The sequence below is a fragment of the Podarcis cretensis genome (assembly GCF_951804945.1).
Source record: "Podarcis cretensis genome assembly, chromosome: 9".
In the NCBI taxonomy this organism is placed as follows: Eukaryota; Metazoa; Chordata; class Lepidosauria; order Squamata; family Lacertidae; genus Podarcis; species Podarcis cretensis.
The window spans coordinates 51,767,893-51,791,291 of record NC_137178.1 but is presented as its reverse complement, the minus strand read 5'-3'; the positions used below and the strand labels follow the sequence as shown (position 1 = coordinate 51,791,291).

The 23,399-nt window shown below is 41.1% G+C and overlaps 1 protein-coding gene across 30 annotated transcripts in view; it reads right to left on the bottom strand.

Moving 5' to 3' along the window:
• TENM3 (teneurin transmembrane protein 3) overlaps nt 1-23,399 on the bottom strand; it is a 1,288,912-nt gene that overhangs the window by 65,852 nt on the left and 1,199,661 nt on the right. For 29 of the 30 annotated variants that reach the window (XM_079991304.1, XM_079991293.1, XM_079991322.1 and 26 more), the window contains 5 exons: nt 21,808-22,018; nt 21,266-21,367; nt 20,894-21,088; nt 15,630-15,830; nt 11,805-11,990 (listed from right to left, as the gene is read on the bottom strand). In XM_079991304.1, coding sequence (XP_079847430.1) covers nt 11,805-11,990; nt 15,630-15,830; nt 20,894-21,088; nt 21,266-21,367; nt 21,808-22,018 — 895 coding nt within the window. The remainder of the gene's footprint in view (nt 1-11,804; nt 11,991-15,629; nt 15,831-20,893; nt 21,089-21,265; nt 21,368-21,807; nt 22,019-23,399) is intronic. The other variant, XM_079991294.1, reaches the window with a different exon arrangement.

The following is a 23,399-nucleotide window of genomic DNA, read 5'->3' as shown; positions in this document are numbered from 1 at the left end:
CAGACAATATGTGACTAGCTTATTTACTCCCAACTTGCAGTGGCAACAGCCTAGCCTAGCATGTATTGACTGATCTTCGAAGGTAGTTTCATTGAAACACTTACCAAATGTAGCTTTAATCAGCACGTGTGAATTCACTCTAAGATAATATCAGTGAAGCTGAACCTGGTTTGCCCTTTTTGTAAGAGTCATTAGTGACATTATGCAGGATGAGATGGCGGAGTGAATTGGTGCCATTCCAGTCTGTACTCTTTCTGGCTGCCTATTTTTCGATGCACCATGGAGAATGCTACTGCTTGGTGCATCCCTGGAATCTTAACTTGATGAGCAAATCTCTTAAAGAGAGATTACGATGGGATATTCAGGTGTGATAGGCACAAACATAGATTTCTGTAAGTGATGATCAGCAATGTGAACTGAGCACAAAAGGCAGACATTGAAGCACTGGTGAAATGTAGTTGGTGACTCACTTCTTTTAGGAGACAAGTTGGCATCTTACTAGATCAGAGCTTTCCAATTTTGTGTGTCGTGACACCTTAGTGTGTCTGCTGCAGTGTGTAGGCATGTGGCATAAATGCTGCCTACGCTCCTCCTTGGGCTGGAAAGTGGTTAGTTTACCCTCTGGTTTACTAGCAAAACTGAATTACTGTGTTGTGAAATGATGTGTGTCTAAAAAGTTTGTCACCAGCATGAAAAGTCTAGAAAGCTTTGTACTAGTACCTAGATGACACTGGCAGGAAGCACACCTGGCCATTGCTTCCAATTGGTACACGGCAATAAAAACAGAAATATTCCCAGATTTTTTGCTGCAGCAGATAAACATGGCTAAAGGTAAAGGTACCCCTGCCCGTCAGGGCCAGTCGTGACCGACTCTAGGGTTGCGCGCTCATCTTGCTCAAGAGGCCGGGAGCCGGCGCTGTTCGAAGACACTTCCGGGTCATGTGGCCAGCATGACGAAGCTGCATCTGGCGAGCCAGCACCAGCGCCGCACACGGAAACGGTCCCTATTTATCTACTTGCACTTAAGGGTGCTTTCGAACTGCTAGGTTGACAGGAGCTGGGACTGAACGACGGGAGCTCACCCCGTCACGGGGATTCGAACCGCCAACCTTCTGATCAGCAAGTCCTAGGCACTGAGGTTTTACCCACAGCGCCACCCGCGTCCCTAAACATGGCTACCCCTGTGCAATTTACAATAGCTACATGCAGAATGAAAGATTTGAACCAGACATACAGAAAGATAAAAGTTATGTGTCATGTACATCTGTACTGATGGCTCCATGTGTCCATACCATTAGTGGCTCAGCGTATGCACTGAATAGGAAGGAAGAATAAAATGGAATCGTATAGGACCCAGTGTGGAACATAGGGACGTCTGTGAGCAAGACACAGATAGAAAGGGTAAGTGAAAAAGGAAACCATGCATTTGCAAGGTGAATTTAAGGAAAGATGTGGGAAGGTGGAAGGGAGGAGAAAAACAGCATGGATACTTCCAGGAGGGTGTTCATTAGGGAATGAGTGTTCATGCACACAAATTTTTCAGTGTCCACATGATATCATTGGTGTATCATTTCTTTCAGATTTATCCTTTCCACAGAAAATCTAGTAAGTTAAAAAAACCTGTTGCCAACAACCTGCGTGTGTGAGATATCTGAGCAACCTGTTGGCAATATTAAGTCCCCCATTGGAAAACATCCTAAGTATAGAGGTAGCTTGCTGAAGGGAATATGTGAAATGGAAGACTAGGGTGGGATTTAACGGGGGAATCTTACAGCATTTATAGAGCTAACTGGTGAGTAGGTAACAGAGAGGAGTATCTGGACTGGAGAAAAGGTTAGGTTAGAGGAGGTGGAAGGAGAAGATGTGTAAGAAAAGTCATTAAGTTGTGTTTGAAGACAATAGTACAAAAGGGTTAGAAGGAGTGCGATGGGAGATGGGGAATAAAGACTAGAAAGGAAGATAATACGATGCTATCATCATCTGCCAATTGGCTTCTCTCTCCTTGTTTGCCATGCCTAGGGTCTGTCAGGAGCTCCAGTATTAGAAATGGGGGAGAGGAAATGAAAACCATGGCCAAAGGCATTGCAACCAATATTCCAAAACTTACTCTTTGCTCAGAGCAGACCCTCTGAAATTAATAGACCTAATTTAGTCGTGTTCATTAATATCAGTGGGTCTATTCTGAGTAAAACTTAGTTGAATACCACCCTTACAATAATTAACATAAATTTGGTGGAAGTATAAATATAGCTAATACTGTACATAAATAACAGCTCCATACCAAAATAAATACTCAGAGAACAGAAGGGCAAAACTAGGCTTGGTGCGTAACAAACTTGAATCCCATTTATTTCCCGAGAAAAATGATGCTTGTGGGAGGGTGATGTGCAATGGAAAAGAGACAGAGCAGTTAAACACATTTCTGTAACTCTGGTGTGGAAATAGCTCAAGGTAGTTTGATATTGAGCTGAGAAGCAGGCAGAGAAAGGATTATGTAGTGCCTGTTACTTCTCCACTCTGTATCATTTCCTCCTGGATGAAATTTTACTATAAAATTTCAAATTTCACTATAAAAATATAGTTGCTTTGCTAGCAAAAGCTCAGACCTTCGAAAAATATGAGCATCTCGCCCCCCTCCCCAAAAAACCCCTGAGCCTCACAGCTTCTTAAGAAAATCTCTCAGATGACAATGGTGGAAATAAGACAAATTTTGAATTATATAATTTGTTGGCTTAGTACTATTAAGAAATTTGACAATAATTGTGGGAGGGCATGGTGGGAATACATTAGGATTTACATAAGATTACTTAAAAGATTTCTAATAGCTTCTGTAATCAACTAATGTAAGGAACATCAACAAACTGCAGAGTGAAAACAAGCATAGCAACAAGAAGAAAAATTATTCATCTCCGTTGTAATTTCTCCAGGAATAAACTATTAAAGCTAGCAGGAAAATTCCCATTTACTATTATGTTTTTTTTTAACAACAGGTCTTAATGCAGGCTTTCTAAAATTTAATGCTTTTCATTAGTCTTCCATTAGAGATATAAGTAGGTATCCCCCTTAGATTATTCATATGCTAGCTCCTGTAGATATGACAGAATAGCTACAGCCTGCAAAAAAGTATATATTAAATCCATTTATTCCAATCATCTCCTGTTTAAATCAGCATGAACAGCATGCTCAGTGATTTGATGTTCCTTAATTGGTACTCACTGCACTGTTTTATTACTGATTACCCTGTCATAAAGGATTATAGCAGTGACATAATTTTCAATGCAGTATAACAAATTCATATTCATATTAGTTTATTCATGCCCTTTACGAGATATTTTCACTTACCATGATCTTTCTTGTCTAGGGCTAGAATAAAAAAGAAAAATACTAACTATCCTGTTTTGCGCACAGCTTTTCAACATGACTGTAAGCTAAGATGTCATGCTAGGGGTAAAATAATTGACCCGGTATTAAAAATGCCTCCCTACCACTTAAAATGAAATTTAAATAAAACTTGCAGGCAAAGCTGTGACACAAATTCCAATGGCTAATTCCATGAAACACAAGCTGGTGAATTCATACTCAGATTTCGGCAGAATGACTGATGCACTGGAGAAATTTCATAATTTGTAGCCTTGAAAACTTACAAAGGTTGTTATGCTCACTGTGCTATGAATATTCTTGGTGATGTTTTGGCAGTAGTTATCACCAGATGTAATTTAGCACCAGAAACCTACTGCATGATACAGGATTGGGTGGAGAAGGAACAAGTAACGGGAGACTCCCGAGTATATTTCAGCTACCTCAGAGTCACTTAAGGTCCCACCTCTCTAATATTTGAAACTGAATTTCCTCCTTTGGTTCCAAAGGGGACCCAAAGCCTTATCCTGGTCCTCTGAAACACTCCCCCACCCCAAACCACTCTAACATCTTTTGCTCCACCAATATCAGAGCTCCAACATTGCTAGGTCCACAGAAGTTGCTACAGACGTGGAGAGGGAGCTATATTGGCTCTCCAATCATGGAGTTATCTACATGATGTATTCTGCAACCCCAGGTCAAAGGATTGCAGTCCTAGGAGATAAAAAGAATACCAGACACAGAGATGACTCTTAGAGATGGATCTTAGTGCTAACTAGGAAATACGGTCATACCTTGGAAGTCGAATGGAATCCGTTCTCGAAGTCTGTTAGACTTCCAAAATGTTCAAAGCACGGATTCTGATTGGCTGCAGGAGCGTCCTGCAGCCAATCGGAAGTCACACCAGACATTCGGCTTCCGAAAATTGTTCAAAAACCGGAACACTCACTTCCAGGTTTTGATCGTTCGGGAGCTGAATTGTTCGGGAGCCAAGGCGTTCAGGATCCAAGGTATGACTGTAAATGTTTAGGGTGACATGTGCTGCTGTGTGTGGTAGTAAGGATTTTGCTTTGCAACTGAAGGCAAATAGGCCAGCAAAGCTGTTTAGGCCTTGAGCATTAGTTTTGTGATGAAGCATTAAATAAACCATTATTGAAAATTAATTACTGTATTTCCTTTAACCTTGTAGTAGCCTTACAATTAATGCCATTTGGGACTTTACCAAGAATGATGGAGGCAGTCTCCTTGTGACAGTTCTGCTTAATGCCCAAAGAGTCATGAAACCAATTATCATAAAGGAAGGAAAAGAAAGAAAATAAGACAAGCTTTCCTCAAAAGAAACGTAGCAACCTGCTTAAATTAGTGTGGACATCCATGCACATATTTTTCCAGTGCAATCTGCGTGAATGTTAAAACATTCAGAAAACTAGGAAGCTGATATCAGCATATCCTAACATGATTGCAGAGTAACTCTGTGGTAGAAAACTGTGCAAGTATGTAGCAGTAGCTATGCTTAGTTATGCGATCTTTCATAACCTCCACGCAGGCCTAAATTGAAACTATTTGTCTACATTAATTGTAATTAGTGTCACATTGCTGCAAATTCAGTCACATAATATCTTCAGTTTCACATGCAATACCTAATATTTTCAGAATTGACAGATGGTATTTCTGTTTTCCCAAGTCTTTTCTTTTATTATCAAAATACTGTCATTTTCTGAAGTGTTCAAAGTTCTGTGCTGACAGAGGCCTTTATTTCTTCCCACAGAGAATGCTTACTCTTCACTTTCTAATTCTGCAGAAGTAAGAATAATTCTGAATTTGAACCTACAATTGTAATAGATTGCACTTTTTCTTGCATAGCTTGTAGAGTGCCAGACCAGCTGTATTCTTTGAACATTTTGTCCTCTCGTATATCTATCAATTTCCTGTGCAATAGCTGCTACTAACTTCAATGTGTTCACAGCACGTCTGCAATTTTAAAACTTACAAACTTCCTTCGTGCAGGCTTTTTTTTAAACTACTTGTGTAAAGTTCTATGTTCCCCATTTAAATCTGGTAAGAGCATTTATGTTTTTATTGTAACATTTCAAATAGGATTAGAGTAGACTTTGGACTACTTAACTGCTAATTAGCTATCAGTATGAAGGCAGCTAAGTGCTATTTATGTGCCTTGTTAAAACCATGTAAAATCATATATGTACATGGTTCCATGGCACAGAATGCCTGTCTTATTTATAGTGCCATTTAAAACAAGCTTTTAAAATCTTGCCATTACTTACACCATTTTTTGATGTTAACGTGCAGGAGAACACACTTCCAGCAGCTTCATCTAGCAAGATATATCTAGTAACAAACAATAGGCTGCTTGAGAAGCTACATGTTCTGTTGCATTAGGTTCTGAACCAGCAGTAGCTCACTATTCTAAAGTCAGTCTGTGCTTTCAGTTTCAAATAGTCTTCCCTGGAGCCATAACCTTTAAAAAGCCCCCTAGTCACCCAGCTTTGCCTTCTTGCCCCACAGACTTGACAAGTACACAATCTCTGCACTTCCATGAGCCCAACTATTCAGTACAAATAATCCTGACTTTGCCTCCCAATTGATGGGAGGCGCAAAAAACAGGATTCAAGTAATCCAGACTAGTCTGCTACTAGGTGTCTCCAACTGCTTTCTGCCTAGCTCCACAAATCCAAAGGTCAATTCATTCTAAATAGCTTAGCCTTCTTGTAGGAAACAGAGAACTCAGGGAAGTCCCAGTTAACTATTCATGTCTCCTTAAGTTGGTTTTCCTCATACGCTGAGATGCATTCCACTAATGATATGCTTATTGCCCCCATCCATTTGAGATTAGGTTGAAATATACATGTCTCCCAGCCAGGTTAAAATATCACCAAAGCCTAACTCCATCTCTTCTCTGAAGGCTTAATGGCGTACACTCACATTTATACCACTTACTTTGAACCACATGAATATGTATATAAATATTAATTTTGGACAGAACGATCATTGTTTCCACACCATAACAATTAAACAGCTGTAATGCCTCTCGTGAGTTAAGTGTTTGAGCTGCAGGCAAGTTCTTTAAACAGATGGTCTTACTCACCCATATTTAACGTTACAGATTTATTTCAAAAGGGCTGTTGACAAATCAGAATGCAGCTGAATTTTAATGCAGGTTTTCTAATTTGCAATGTAAATTACCTAACAATAATAATGTGTATAGAAAGAAAAAAATTATGAAGCTTTTTAATTGGAGCCACTAATACAACACTTGAATATAGTAGATTCCTACCAACGTAATTATTTGCTAATTCCATTTGACTAAATGCGTTTAATGGCAAAGCAGCTGGTGAAGCATTCACTTTTATAGTGTTCCTATCACAGTTATTTAATTTACCCAAGATAAGTGTCAGCTAAATTGCAAAAACAATAGCCTATCGCTAACAATCTCCCTTCCAACTTTACACTCTTGCTCAGTTGGGTGTGAATCAATGCAACTTACATGGACCTAAAGTTAAGCACACAACTCTGCATTTAGTTATAAGCTGATCTCATTGATACTTCATCACATGTCTAATTGCATCCTATAATTATTTTAGAAAGAGAACTTAATTTACTTTATTCTGAAATAGTCAGGGCTCGTCCACCCATTAGCCACAGTGAGACCTTTGTCTCAGGCAGATGGAGAGGGCCTGTCAATCTCTCTCTCTCTCTCTCTCTCTCTCTCTCTCTCTCTCTCTGTGTGTGTGTGTGTGTGTCCCAGCCCAGACACACTCTCAGTGCCATTTCGCCACTGACTGTGGGTCAGTGCTGCCACCAGCTCCCTCCTCCCTCCACTGTCTGCTACGGAGTGTGAAGCTGCAGCAAAGCTCTCAGCAGCAATTCTTACAGGGCTTTCTAGATAACCTATGCCTCACTTTGAAGAACAGTTCCTCCTCAGAGTGAGTCATTGTGGATAAAGTGGTCTCTGAGAGTGCCTGCATGATCCCTGCATTGCCATGGCGAATGCAGCCTAAAGTTAAAAATGTATTTATTGCTATGGCAACAAAGCAGCACAAGACTTTGTCAGATGAGATGACTCTGGTCAGCCTTGGCACACTTGTGTTGCTATTGATGATGTAGTGGCAAAAGCAACAGCAGCAGGTCAACATGCTGGGGCAGTGGCAGCTGCCAGTATGCCTCAGGCAGCAGAAAGTCTTGCACTAGCCCTGGAAATGGGATACAAAAGCATATAAATACCACAAAATGCTAGTGACCGAATCCAGTATCTGCATTCAGTTCAACAGAACAACTCAATCTACATACATTAACTGAAACAGCAATACAGAATGGGTCCCTCCATTCAAAACATTACAGCATTCTTTGAATTGTACAATGTACTTTATCAGTAAGTTTTGTCGAGCAGGTTTTGGCGCAGTGATGGAGAACTTGTAGCTTTCCAGATGCTATTGGAACTCCAGCTCCAGCTTCCGATAGCCAAGGATATTAAAAATTGTGGCTGCATCAACATCTTGAAAGCTATAAATTCATTGTGTCTATTTTAGTGCCTGATTCTCAGTTCCACATGGACCAGCGTTAGAGAGAGTTATCTTTCCATGAAGGCAATCTTAAGTGGGACCAGTAAGGAGCAGAGTGGTCAGTCCACTGTCATATCCCAAGTACAGCCAGCTCTTACCCATTTTTCTTTGCTATCCTAGTTCTAGGTTGACAAAGATGAAAGGTCAAAAGATCGAGCCACTGGGAGACAACTGCTGCCCAGCCTTGGGCCCATTTCAAAGTTTGCTGCTTGCTGGGCTGGGTGTTTAATGCGTGTCATCCTCAGTCTCAGTGTTACACCTGTAGAACTCAGCAAGGAGGATGAGAAGGACAAACCAATAATAAGTTGGCTCTGCCCATCATTGTCTCTGGCACCACCTACTGCCTGGGCTTCCCACCTTCTGCCCTACCTGTCCCAATGAGACCAACCACTACAGACTCCACTCATTATTATTTGTTGCTTCTGAACTGATGCTCAAACAAGTTAGATCCAGTTAAAAGCTATATTAAAACTAGGTTAACATCTCAACAGTTACAGAGCACTGGTTTCCAATGCCTCCCACGTCTGCACTCAGTAGGAAGAAGGCTGATAAGACAGATGATCTTCAGGCCAGTCTGAATTGATGCGTGTAGATGAGCTTTGGACTTGAAAACAAGGAGAGGTTCTGCTCACTTTTACCGAATGTATGCTCACAAGGGTTCACACAACTATTTGTTAACACAGCTATTAACTTGGTAAAATGTGAAAAGCTTGCAGTTCTCCTGGCATGTAACTCTGAACAATGGACAAGTTCTCAACTTTGGAGAGCGAGGAAGTGCATGCTGATCATATTAGTGAGAAGTAAAGCTCTACGATGTGCAAGCCATCAATAAACATAGGTTTAAGGAAGCATCTGATGCACGTTTCCACGGAGAACTTCTATTAGTTTTTGAAAATGTTTCATTTCTTTCCCACCTAATTTTCAATTACTCTTTCTATTTGTATTCAGCAGGGCACATATTTAGAAGCCCCCCAAAAATCCCATCTCTCCAGTTTAAGGAAAGGTAGTCCTTTGAGGTGTTCTCTGCTAATAGTGTTTTAAACACCAAGCTGTTTATTGAGTTACATTGATTTTCATGTAGATGCAGGCAATTCAAATGAAAATCTGGCCTAGGGGAAATCCTAATTCCTTTAAGCTACGAAATACCTGCTATTTGTTTTTATTTCTTCACTACATTGGAAAGCAAGATCATTAATGATCACAAAGACATGCTTTGTTCAGGAAAAAAAATGTAGTCAAGCTGGTCAGTGCACCTCTGTTAAACACCAAGGCTGATGTGAGATTTAGGAAGCCAATCAGTGAAAATTTGAAAATGAAACACTAACAGCTGGGGAATTAGCTGTTAAACACTACATACAAGACTAAAACATTTGGAATCTGGACAGAATTTCAATCTTGCACCTTGTATCTTGTTTTATTAAGCATCATGATTGTACGATTAGTAAGTATTGCTGTACAAACGCACATGGTGCAATTATTATGCTGCATTGTGTTATTTCCCCTTTTTTCCATTTGAACCCTGTAATAGGGTTACAAAGATTCTCAGAAATATAGGTGGTGTAAGTTATTCCTCTTGACAATTATTGCAGACCCCTTTTTCTACTGCTGTTGGATAGTGATCACAGACTTACTGGGAGTACTACAAGGGCTGGGTGCAATACACTTTGTTTTGTTGACATTATGCAGGTTTTATTTTTCTTTAACATTATTTTATCTGTACTGACAGAAGGTTGGATCCAAAATACCAATTCTGTTGGGGAAAAACTGTTTTTGTTGGAAGAATGGAATCTTGAGATCCAACTCATTGGTTCTACCCATCTTCTCTTTTCAAGCTTTCTATCATTGTATTTATTTATACACACAGCTTCCGTTTACCAAACATAGTATATGCTCCATGGAAATTGTTCATTAGGCGAGCGTTTGCATAACGAGTCCACAATTTCCATTGATTTCTAGGGGAACATTTGTAATTGGGGATTTGTCAGATCTGTCTCCATGGTTTCTTCCTAAAATGGCTGCAGCCAATCAGCATGTCTCTCACAAAGAACAAAAACTGATCTGTCTGATCTCTCCTGCTTGCCAATTTGTCTGATCTTGTTCCCTCCCTCTCTGCACAGTTTCTGTCTAAAAATGTCTGCAGCCAAACATTAAAGCACAAACAAACAAGAAAGTAGGCAGACTCCCACTGTTCAGATATCTGAACCTGCAGAGTGTACAGGAAAGTTTGGGCATAATTCTTTATATTCAGATAAGTTAATTTTTGCATAGCGAGTGGATAGCAGGACCTGCATGTGTAAGAAATTATAGTTTACTCTTGTAACATACATACATACATGCATATATTACACAAGACAGCTTTTATGTGTTGTTGTCATCAATAAATACACTCTAGCACCAATATTAAATGAATAAATTTTGTATTCTATAAGTTTAAAATTGGTAAATGGAACTTCAAAGTATACTTATAATAAAATTAATCCATTAATCCATTTTGGCATAACTATTCTCATAGCTGCAGGCTGCAATTCTGTCCCCATCGATTAGGGTTTAAAGAGATTGGTGAGACTGAAAGTTATTGGGAACCATGACTAGGTATAAGGGGAAACTGGATATATATGGGATTAGAACTGTTGCTGAATTAGTCAGTCATTGCAGGAAAATGGAAGCCCTTCCCAAACCACTTGAATGTTTTAAAGCTTAACAAATATCCAAAACAATGAATGTATTATTGCAAAAGCAGTAATGCAATAAATACACGGGCAACGCATAGTTTTGAAATCTAGTCGAACCCCCCGCCTTCCCTATGCTGATGAAAAAAACCATGTTGTGTCTAATACATTGGAAAAAATGTGCAAGAACAGTTCATCCATATATAATTGTAATCCATGTAGGTCGGTGAGGCCAACAGAAGAGTGATTTGCTGAATAATTACAAGCTGACAAGCTAAAGCTTAGCGATAGGCTTTGTCTCCCACATTCATTTTACCATAGACTTTTAAAAGGAGCAGGAAATATGGAGACAGATGTGAAGGATCACTATGAAAAGTCTTCCTTCATTTGTCCTCTTTGTGATCTTTAATGACTTATCATGGATCCAACTTAGTTAGATATCAAAGGTTATTTGGTCAAAGACTGGTTTCTGAAAAGAAACATAACAGAATTCTAAGAAAGAAAATTTTAAGAAAGAAAAAAGGCATCTTTCTTTTATATCCATATAATATGCAGGATGTAAAGGAAAAATGAGTCTTGTACTACAAAAACATAGGGCCTCTGCTCTTGCTTGCAAAAAAACAAACAAACCTATGAATGGAAGTGCTGAAAGTCAGCAAGTTGCTCAATTTGTCGAAACAGAAGCTTTGTGGAAATGTTAAATAATTCATTATGCCTGCTAACAAAACTCAACAAAAATTATTTCAGGGTGCTAGATTTCCTGGCAAACAAACCAGCTTTTATGTTCATGTACAATGTTTCTTTAGTTTCCTTTGTTAATAAAGGTGAAATGAGATGCATGACTACAAGCTAAAAACAGAAAAGCTGGTAGAAATGAACTGATTTATCCACTGATTAGGAAGAATACTAAAATAGTTATCATTGGAGTCAGTGAACTTATGTGTAGAGAAAACCAAGAAAAAATTGAATAGAGATTCTTGCCCCTTCCATCTGGGGTGAGATAAAGGATTGATGATCCATCATATAATCATTTCTTCTTCTTTTTTTAAAGTAACAATTTCTTTATACAAACTGACAAGTGAAAATATTCCATTTGAAGGAAGAGGCTTCAAAGTGCTAAATTTCTGATTCAGACAAGGTCAGGACCTCTGGCTTTTTAAGTTCAGTATTGAAGAATAATATTAAAGCACAGCTAGCCTACCAATGGTGCAGTGCTCGCCATTCCAGCCTTGGCTGCATTCACACTTCCCATCTTTACATGTTCCATGTTCAGCACACCGAGGGTGACATGCTCTCTGACTGCAGGATGGGCCAGTCCAGCCTTCTTCACAACGACAAGTTCCACCCATGCAGACACCATGTGTGCCACAGTCAACAGAACAGATTTCTGCATTACAAAAAAACAGCAGGAGAAAGGACGATGGGGTGGGGGTGGAGAAAGAACACAATAATTAGCCAAATTCCTGATCCAACCTGATCACAGAGGAAGGCAAACCCTTTGAAAATGTAATTTAAAAAGTTACTATAAAAGCATTTTCAGGAAGCTCTCAAGAGGATGGGGAATCTACATCTTAGCTAATGCTCTATTAGTTGCCCAGGAGATTTAGTGATGTCTATCTACCACAGCTTTTCTTCAGTTAGCTTTGAGTATTTTAAAATTAGATTTCCTAATCACATATATCTTAAGACTCACCTGTTCTTACACATATGAGGATTTATGTAATATTCTTACTGAGCATTGAGATCATATGCACTGAAAACTAATAGTAGCTACAGCAGAAAATCTTGCTTTAACCCACAGAAAAATAAAGATACAACAATATCATGTTAATGTTTTGATTCTACCAGTGTTAAGCCTGAAGTCTTCCATCAAGGGAGTAAAAACAGCCATTCCTTTTGTCTATTTCTGTTCTATGATCTCCAGCACTTTTGTTCCTGAAATTGTCAGTCTAATGTATTATTTCATGTAACCTTGAAATTAAGTGTTTCCATTCCTGAAATCCTCATGATTGTTGAAATAAAGGGCACTGAGATAAAGCTCTTTCCTACTCTCTGCCCTATTGTGGCAACTTAATGTAACTACACTCCCAAGTCCACAAGTAAGTATAGTTTTTGTGTGGAACATCAACACAAGATAGATGCATTTTGTATGTGGGTGTCTATCCTTGAGCCCAAAATATCTTGTGTTCTGATTGGGTAGTTTTGGCATAGGCATTGGGAGTAAATCCAGAACCATCCAACCCGACTGCTGGATGACTGATTGACAGGGTCACCTCTGGGTTAAGGATCACCCTATGATCTACATCTGGGCATCTGGACACAAGCACTGCCCCTAGGACCCCTCTAACAGGGTACCCTGATCCACTGGAGTGGGGGCTGGGACGCCCAATCTCCTTCCTGCTTAGACTAAGGATCCAACCCAATGCCCTAACTGCCAGATTGGTTGTGACAATTGCTATGTGGTAGGCAAAAAACCCCAAACAGTATCAACTGACCATTTAACCCATTATTTACAGCAGGGATGGGCAACCTTTTTTCTGTGGAGGGGGTAATCTGTTGGGGAGCACATGCAAGCGGTGGGTAGGGTTGGGCCAAAAGTGGATGAAGCCACCTGTTTTTTCTTTCACTCTGTTTGCCATGTTCTCCCACTCTGCCATCCTCATTCCTCCCATTATCTCCACCCTTGTTACCTGCATGACGTTAGGTCAAGGGCCGCATGAAATTAGGGGAAAGGCCGCATGTGGGAGGTAGGCTGGTCACTTTTCATCTACAGTATTCAGTTCCTTATTTGTCGTCTTGTGAAAATGCACTGTGATTGCTAAAATAATAAAGTGTTTTCTAAGCTACATAAAACACTTTATTCTCATGCTGAATACAAGGTGTGAAATAATACTCTAGTCTATTACAGTTTGCATTCATCTCTCCTTTTTTTTGAGGGAATAGTTTTCTGTGGCACTAATATGAGAAGGAAAAACATAGCTTAAGGGATATAGTTTAAGACTCTTAGAACAAAGCTGGCACAGCCATAAGATGTTTCATAAGCATATTATATGACTTCTGTCTCCTGAAAGAAAGAAACAGCAGAAAAAGCAATTCTGGAAACAAAGATCAGAAATTATTTGTGATAGATATTGAAATAGGAATGTAATAATAAAAAAGGATCCTTCCCCTGAGACATCATTGCTGTATCTCAAAGAGCTGTAGAACATTAAACATACTATCCAGACTTGTGACACATTTTATGCGCTAGAAGATGTGGGAGCCAAGAGAGTTTCTCATATCATCTTTTTATATCTACTTTGAACTAAATGATGTATTTATTTATTAAGAGATCTTGGATGGATTAACTTCAAAACTTCAAAATATCAACCCTGCTCTGGGAGGAAAAGGTTTATTTCAGAGGCCCCACCTTTTGTCTTCCATCTAATCAATTTTTCATTAGAGTGGAGGTGTTTATCAGCTTCTAGCACACTTGCTTTAAGCAAGGTGCGTTAGTCTTTGTAATGAACTTATTAATTAGAGTTAATTTAACTGAAGAGGAATTGGAGGGCTAATTAATGGACAAACTGCTGATGAAGACAGAGGAAAGCAAAGTTGATTTTAAACGTCTCCCCCCCCCCCCCAAACCTTTGGATGGAGCAAAACAACTTTTCCTTTTTCTCTTAGAATCTTAACAAAACAATTTTTTAATTAGGAACATGTATATATTGATTATCTACAGGTTATTTGAAGCATTTGGAGAATAAGGAGCAAACTAATTGGCGCTGTGGGTTAAACCACAGAGCCCAGGACTTGCCCATCAGAAGGTCGGCGGTTCGAATCCTCACGACAGGGTGAGCTCCCATTACTCAGTCCCTGCTCCTGCCAACCTAGCAGTTTGAAAGCACGTCAAAGTGCAAGTAGATAAATAGGTACCGCTCCGACGGGAAGGTAAACGGTGTTTCCGTGCGCTGCTCTGGTTCGCCAGAAGCAGCTTAGTCATGCTGGCCACATGACTCAGAAGCTGTACGCCAGCTCCCTTGGCCAATAAAGCGAGATGAGCGCCGCAACCCCAGAGTCGGTCACGACTGGACCTAATGGTCAGGGGTCCCTTTACCTTTACCTTTACCCTTATGGTGAAAGACAGCATAATATAATATAATATAATATAATATAATATAATATAATATAAGAATGTTGTGGTGACTAATGTCAGCCTAGTTATTCTCAGGGTGTTGACCCTTGGCCTGTTTGCCACTGCACTGCTACCCTCAGCTTCTGTCACTCTCTGGCAGCCATGCCACCAACACTCCTGCAGCCAGGCTGTAGGGCCTACCAAAGAATAGTGCCATTGTAGGACCCTGGCAGCATTATTGTTTGGTAAACTCAGCAGTCACCATCTGGTGGGAGCATAAATGGTACTTGGTTGTATATGAATGGATATATATATATATATATATATATATATATATATATATATATAACTGGCTAAGCCAGAAAATAAACATTAAGCATCATAAGGTGCTACCACTGACTTACTGCGACATCACAAGGTACAATATTAATGTTATTATAGTGCTGCAGGCTGGTACCTCAGCAAAAGGACTGCACTACCATCTTTCGAGTGAAGAAGAAATTTGCAGAGGTTTAATAGAAAACCTTCAAGTCTATGCAAAATGTCAGGCATACATGATGTGAACTTGGCTCACTCCCGTATTAATAAATGAAATGATTTTACTGATGATTTGTTAATTATTCTATATGATTTATGTTGCAACTGTAATGTTATTGCTACATATTGTTTGTCAGCTGCTCTGTGACTTGTGTGGGTAAAAAGCGGTGTGGAAATATATGAATGAAATGAAATGAATCAAGTGTTGGTGGTGGCAATCTGCTATCCTTGTATCCTTGGCAATTTCAGTTAAGTATTCCTACATGTTTTTTTCTTGCATTGCTTATAGCCTTTAGCTACACTGGGACCTAAATATAATATTATTCTAGAATATTGCCCAATATTAACAGCTAAAGCAAACAAAAAAGTCCTTACCATTGGAGCAGTCAGGACCAGTCCAATTAGGGTCACAAGTGCATGTGCCACTTTCTTGAAGATACGTGCCATGGCCAGAGCACTGGTCTGGACACATAGTCTTCAGAATTTCACAGTTGTTACCACCCCATCCTGGATTACAATGGCACTCTCCATGGATGCACACACCATGATTTGAACAGGCTGGATCTAAACAATCAGCTGAAACGGGAAGACAGTTTTGCATCTATGAGTTCTATCGTTATTTCCCATGAATTAGGCTACAGTATATTCATTCTTACACATGAGTAAAGAAGCACAACAATTCAGTGGTCTGTATAATGCTCCTATTAGGCTCTGAAAAAGAAGAGAGTACAAAGCAGAAGAAACCTTCAATTCCTCGCTATGCTCCTTTTACTTTAACTACAAGTTAACAGAACGCAGCAGCAAAAATCAATAGAGGTACACGCTTTAATCATCAGAAGGTCTAGAAAAAGACCTGGCTGTAATTGTGGCAGGGGCTGCAAAACAGGGCTTACTAACAGAAAATGATGATTGTTTTAGCTCTCATTAAAAAAAGCATGCTTCAAATCATAAAGGCAAGCAAACAAAACAGGCTGCCATCCTAACCCCACTGACCCACTTAATTCATGGAACTTATTTCTAAGTAGACATGGCTAGAATTGCAGCCTTAGAAGCTAGAATTCCTTTACATTCCCAATATATGTGCCTACATATTTTCTAATACCTGCAAGTTCCATGCCTAACTAGCCAACAACCCCCTTCCAATCTGCGCCTCACTCCTTCCAATCTGCGCCTCATCCCGAGGGATGAGGGTAGGGTGAGCAAGGATTACTTACCTCCGTCACTGGTGCTGTGCAATGCCAGGTCTATAGGCAACAAAACCGCCACCCTGAGAGATTTCTTTATCTCGCAGGGGGTCGACCTGGCTTGTGTGACGGAGACCTGGGTGTGCGAAGGGGCAACAGTTACCTTACGAGAGATGGCGCCCCCGGGTTTCTCCGTCCTCCACCAGTCGCGGACTGTGGGCCGGGGGGGGAGGGGTGGCATTATTAATCCGGGAAGATTGTCCTTTCAGGGCTCTACCATCGCCATCGATCCCTGGCATTGAATGTGTTGGCCTAGTGTGGGGCTCCGAGGAGAGCTTGGCTGTCTGGCTGGTGTACCGGCCACCTAGCGCACCAGCAGCCACCCTGTCAGGCCTATTGGAGGCGGTGGCCGGCTGAGCCTTGGAGTTCCCTAACCTATTGGTATTGGGGGACTTCAACATCCATGCTGATGCCACTCCCTCCTCACAGGCTCTGGACCTGGTGTCTTCCACGGCAACACTAGGGCTCTCCCAGTTTGTTTCGGGCCCCACACATCAAGCAGGCCACACGCTGGATTTGATCTTTGGTGTAGGTATAGATGTGATCATGTCTCCTTCGATGAAGGTGCCATGGTCTGATCACTACACTCTGAAAGCCAGGATTAACTTTCCACCCCCACCCTGCTTAGGTAGCGAGCCGATTTGGCTGATGGACCCTTGCGGGATCTTGCTCCCCCTGGCAACTCATTGACTGAGCTTGTTGAGGGCTGGAATATCCAGCTCCTGGCAGCCATCGATGAGATCGCACCTAAGCGCCCTCTGCGACCCCGCAGAAACCGGGCTCCCTGGTTTACCGAGGAGCTCCGGAAAATGAAGCGGGACCTCAGACGGCTAGAGCGAGTATGGTGGGGTGCCCGTGACGGAGCCTCAAGAACATCTTATAGGGCTTTTATGAAAACCTACGAGATGGCGGTGAAGGCTGCTAAGAAGTCTTACTTCTCGGCCTCCATTGCATCCGCTAGCTCTCGCCCGGCGCAATTATTTAGTATAATCAGGTCTTTAACGTCCCTTGAGGGACAGCCAAATTTAAATAACAATTTGACACACAGCTGTGAGGCATTTGCGAGCTTTTTTGCGGAGAAGGTCTTGTTGCTCCGCCATGACCTCCCTGCCAATTTGGATACAATAAAGGAACTGGAGGCCCCTCGACTGTCCTCGGGTCCAGTATTGGACCACTTCAACTGGATATCCCCAGCCGATGTGGACAGACTCTTCCGAGCTGGAAAGCCCACCACCTGTCCTCTCGACCCATGCCCGTCTTGGCTGATTAGAGCGTGTCCAGACGAGGTGCAGGCCCTCCTGGGGGAAATCATCAATTTGTCCCTTGGCACGGGGACATTCCCAGGGGAACTGAAGGAGGCAGTGGTGCGCCCGCTCTTAAAGAAAACATCATTAGATCCTTTAGATCTGTCCAATTACCGCCCGGTTTCGAATCTTCCGTTCCTGGGTAAGGTGATTGAGAGAGCGGTTGCTGAACAGCTTGGTGGGTTTCTGGATGAAACATCGGCTCTGGATCCATTCCAGTCCGGCTTCCGCGCTGGTCATGGGACCGAGACGGCTCTGGTTGCCCTAACAGATGATCTTCGTAGACAGCTGGATCGAGGTGGGTCGGGGCTGCTGATTCTTCTAGATCTGTCAGCAGCTTTTGACATGGTCGATCACGAACTTCTGGACCACCGCCTTGCCGACGTGGGGATCCAGGGCACAGTCCTTCAATGGCTGCGCTCGTTTCTCTCTGGTCGGGGACAGAGGGTGGCGCTTGGGGGGGAATTGTCATAGTGCCACTCCTTGGTGTGTGGAGTACCTCAGGGTGCGATACTCTTCCCGATGCTTTTCAACATCTTTATGCGCCCCCTCGCCCAGCTTGTCCAGAGTTTTGGGCTGGGTTGCCATCAGTATGCTGATGACACCCAACTCTATCTGTTGATGGATGGCCATCCTGACTCGACCCCAGACACACTGACCAGATGTGTGGAAGCTGTGGCTAGATGGTTACGTGGGAGCCGGTTGAAGCTAAATCCTTCGAAGACAGAGGTCCTGTGGCTGGGACGGGACGATATGGGATGGGGGGGGGGGCAACTCCCATCTCTTGCGGGGGCGCAATTAGTGCCAGACCATCTGTTAAGAGTTTGGGTGTAATCTTCGACACCTCCCTTTCCATGGAGGCGCAGATTGCAGCTACAACAAAGGCGGCATTTTTCCATCTCTGCCAAGCTAAGCAGTTGGCTCCTTACCTCTCTCGCCCTGACCTAGCCACTGTGATCCACGCGACGGTCACCTCCAGACTGGATTATTATAACTCGCTCTATGTGGGGCTGCCCTTGAGACTGACCCAGAAACTCTAGCGGGTGCAGAATACTGCAGCGAGACTCCTTATGCGGTCTTCACTGCGAGATCACATTCACCCGGTGCTATACCAGCTGCACTGGCTCCCGGTGGAGTACAGGGTCAGGTTTAAGGTGCTGGTTTTAACCTTTAAAGCCCTATACGGCCTAGGACCCTCATACCTACGGGACCGCCTCTCCTGGTATGCCCCACAGAGAAACTTACGGTCTTCAATAAAAACATCTTGAAGGTCCCAGGCCAAAGAGAAGTTAGGCTGGCTTCAACTAGAGCCAGGGCTTTTTTGGCCGTGGCTCCGATCTGGTGGAACACTCTGTCACAAGAGACCAGGGCCCTGTGGGACTTGACATCTTTCCGCAGGGCCTGCAAGACAGAGTTGTTCCACCAGGCCTTTGGCCAGGGCACAGCCTGACTCCCTCCCTCGGCAATCTTCGCAGAGCTCTGGCCCAATGATTGCCAGTGGCTTGAATTAATTAATTTTATAATGAATGATTTTAGAGTGTTGTTTGTGCTGTACTTTTGTACTGTTTTATTGTTGTTAGCCGCCCTGAGCCCGGCTTTGGCTGGGGAGGGCGGGATATAAATAAAATTTATTATTATTATTATTATTATTATTATTATTATTATTATTATGGAAGGCCTGAAGGCAGCTGCCGACTGCAACTGCACTTTCCCCACTTGTGATTTTCAGCAATGGGAATTTAGAGGCAACTTGTCTCTGATAGTGGAGGAAGAACATAAACATTATGGCTAGTAGCCTTATCCTCGCGAATTTTTCTAATCCTCTTTTAAAGCCAGCCAAGTTGGTGACCACCACTTCTTGTGAAAGCTAATTCCATAGTTTAACTTTGTGCTGTTTCTGTTCTTAATAGTTCAACATTCAGCTATTTTGGTTATCTACACGGTCTAGTGTTCTGAGATAGGGAGATGCAAAATTTTATACACCTCTATCATGTCTTCTCTTACTATGGCTGCTTAGTTTATTCCAAAATTTAAACCTTGTTGAAAATAGGCCTTTCCCTGTTCTAGCATAGAGATGTGCATGTGCATACTATATTCAGATTTGGTCATTAGCTAGAAAGGAAGAATACTCTTTATGAATTAATCTTCTGAGTTATACCAGGGCAGAGTGAAGATGGCTTTACTGCAATATTCAGAACAAAGGAAACAGGTTTGAAATCATCTGAAGGTAGCTACTGAAATGAATACAAGTTAGGGGAAGTTCTGTTGCCCAAAGACCATGCATATGAATAGACTGTCTTAGTGGACTCTGCTATTCCTGTGTTGTGACAGCTGTGTACCACCATCAGCCTGTTTAGGAAATAAATGACTTGCATACCCTCTATCTTTCTTAATTCACTTTAATGTGCTTTAGTTGACGAGATTTAATTTAGCAATTTGACTCAATAAAACGTTACACTTGTAGGGTCAATGGTCTGAAAATTTAATTCCAGAGACTTAATTGTATTACTTTGTATGTGCAGATCAATAAAATCAATCTGATTGAGAATGGAAACGTGTGGTTTTTTTCCATCTGGAAAAAATATCAGCACAGAGGAAAGGCTATCATAGTTATTTACACCACCACAACAGAAAAATTCTGTACTGTTTTTCAACATGAAGGATTTGAATTAGCACTTTCAGGAATGTAGTTTATGTAGGAGATTTTCAGTACATGCAATTTCTTCTACTATGTGAAAATACTGAGTCTTTTGTCAAACTATCTTTTTTCTTTCCTACATCATCTTAGCTCAGTGATGTAACAAAGAAGATCAAGCTCACAAACTAAGAGATTAAAATGTATTTACACATTCAATAGTTAAGGAAACTAAAGTCTACAGTCCAAGAAAGATTTTCTAAATCCTATGTTTAATATGCTTGAAAGATTCTGAATGTGAATGATATGCATATAAAAGAGATGTTTTCATTAAATCTAAAATGTGCTAGCATCTGCATTTATTTGGTATTATATTTAGGGCCTAGAACATAATAGTGTAGCAAAGCACTTCTGAAGAATTACAGTCAAATCCTAAGTAAATGTTTATATATTTACCTTCCTCACAGTTTTCCCCTTTGTATCCAGAGTTGCAGGCACAAGAGCCCATGATGCAAATCCCACGACCTCCACATTGAGGGTCAATGCACTGGGTGGTAGGCACATCACACTCTGTCCCTTTCCAGCCACTGTAGCAAAGACAGCGTCCTTTGGAGTACTGCCCATTGCCACTGCACAATACTGGGCAGGCTGCTGTGAAATAAAACATGACAGAAGACTTAACGCAATTCTTTTCAATCAAGCTTTAGAAGCAGAGGAACATCTAGACAACAAGTTGTACTTCAGTTTCTTTTTCTTGCTGCTCTAGTAACTACTTGTATTTCTGTTCTGTATTTGTATTGACTTAAGAAAGGAATTCAATTTATATACCTCTTGAACAATCAGGGCCCAGAAATCCAGCAAAACAATGGCATGATCCTGATACACACTCTCCGTTTCCATGGCAATTGCGGGGGCATTCCACCACAGACTCTGAAAGGAACCGTAAGAAGAGAAATTCTAATACCCTGCAATCACAGCAGTTAGCAAAAACAGAAGAGAACTCTTATTTAAATCACTTGTAAATGATAGCAAATTAAGACACTTTTAGGAGTGTGCGTGCTTAGCTTGTTTACTGCCTTTGAGAATGTAAATAGAGCTTAATTCATTTGAATTACTTGTAGAATGTTAAAGCAGTAACTTCTAACAAAATTCTATTTTAATAGAATTATTACAAGATCTTTGATAACAGAGCATAACAACATGTCATAAATATTTTAGTACACTTCAAGTAAGTCAGATTTTGACACAACTGTGTTCCATCAAAACAGATTTTCTGCAAAATACTCAAGATTGTCCAACAAAGAAGAAAATATTAGAGAATAGTTCAGCTTGCAACTTTTGTAAACGAACACAGTGAATGCAATTCTTACCTATGACAATTGTATTAAAAGACACTTGTTCTGCATTTTTCCCATCATTATAAAAAGCCAGATGCCAGATCCCAGCATCCAAATACTGGATGAAACCTGCTTCATGAAGACTGACAGACCTTGCCTGTCTACCTGCTCTCTCTGCCTCAAGAAGGTTGCGCTGTTCCTTTGCAATCAACCGGCTACCATCCAAAAGTTCCACAAAGTCATACTGCAAGGGGAAATTGCACAAAATGTACATATTATCCATCTACGTAGTGCTGCATTGATTATAGCCTTTAAAAAGTTACTAAATTAAAGCTTCAGTGCCTGAAGTATTTTCAACAGTTAATCTTTGAAGTAGTGTAGTGTGGAACACACAGTTCCTGTGTCAGCTTCCGTAATATGCTGCTTGCATGCCAACATCCTGACCTATATGCTACCAGGAGTATATTTTCATGGCTATACTCAGTCACCGAGACAGATGATTTTATATACTTTGCTGAAGGAAAGCCAACAAGATTAACTTTTGCACACAACTAGCAGTATAAGAATAGACACCTAGAGGTAACCACATGATGATGGTAGCAATCAATGGCAGTCGATCTCCCTACAACTCAGTGACTCATTATTTTATTTATTTCTTCTTAAGAACATAACAGAATAGCTACAAATAGAGACACTGATAATGGAAAACACTGTATCAGCTTTAAGAGATAACATAGCTGTCAAAAGCACTATGTTTTATTAACAGCAACAAATAGGTTATCAGAGGCTTAGACAGAATAGTATTAAATATGCCAAAATTAGAGACAATCTTTAGTTGCTGTGTGCATTACTTTCTATTTTACACTCCAAATTAGGAAAAACTAGGTCAAGTTCTGGTGAAAGGTAAAGGCTAATAGGGTGAACTGGGAAATCTTTTCTTAGCCTGAACCCAGCTACTATCCTCAGACTCAGCATCCTATCAGCAATGGGAATAATAATAATAATACTGATCTATGCTAAAGGGTTGTTGCATAGAGTTACTATACAAGAAGCACTGTGAAATCTCAAAAAGTGAGCATCAATCAATCAATCAGCAAAATTATTATGATTTATTACTATATCCTAAGTACCTCAAATTCCCACCACTGAAGCAATCACAGCTAAAACTGATTATTTTGTACTCATCCAGTAAATACGTTGCCCAGTTCTGACCACTCTGAAGTGGTGTTGCCCATAATTTTATTTCTATACTAAATGTTTATTATGAATGTACAACCACTAAAGCAGTTCACCATGTAGGAAGGGTTGCATTGCTTGCATCCTGGCAATGCTTACAACCCCAGCAGCAGTGATGCTTACGATCACTGCTGCTTCCCTGGAGGAGGAAAAGCAAAGTGATGATGAGGTTGAGGCTGTGCAGGTGCACGGGGAAAGCTAATCTGGCAGTCCCGTTGTGCACCTGCACAGTTCCAACAGTCCTGCCCCTCCCGCTCCCCTTCTTGGCAAGCTCCACCAAGACGCTTCTGAATGAAACTGGCGCTCTTCTTTCATACTTTAGACACCACTCAATTACGTTCTATTTAAGTAAGTGTATAAAATCACTAATTCATCCAAGCCAGTTAAAA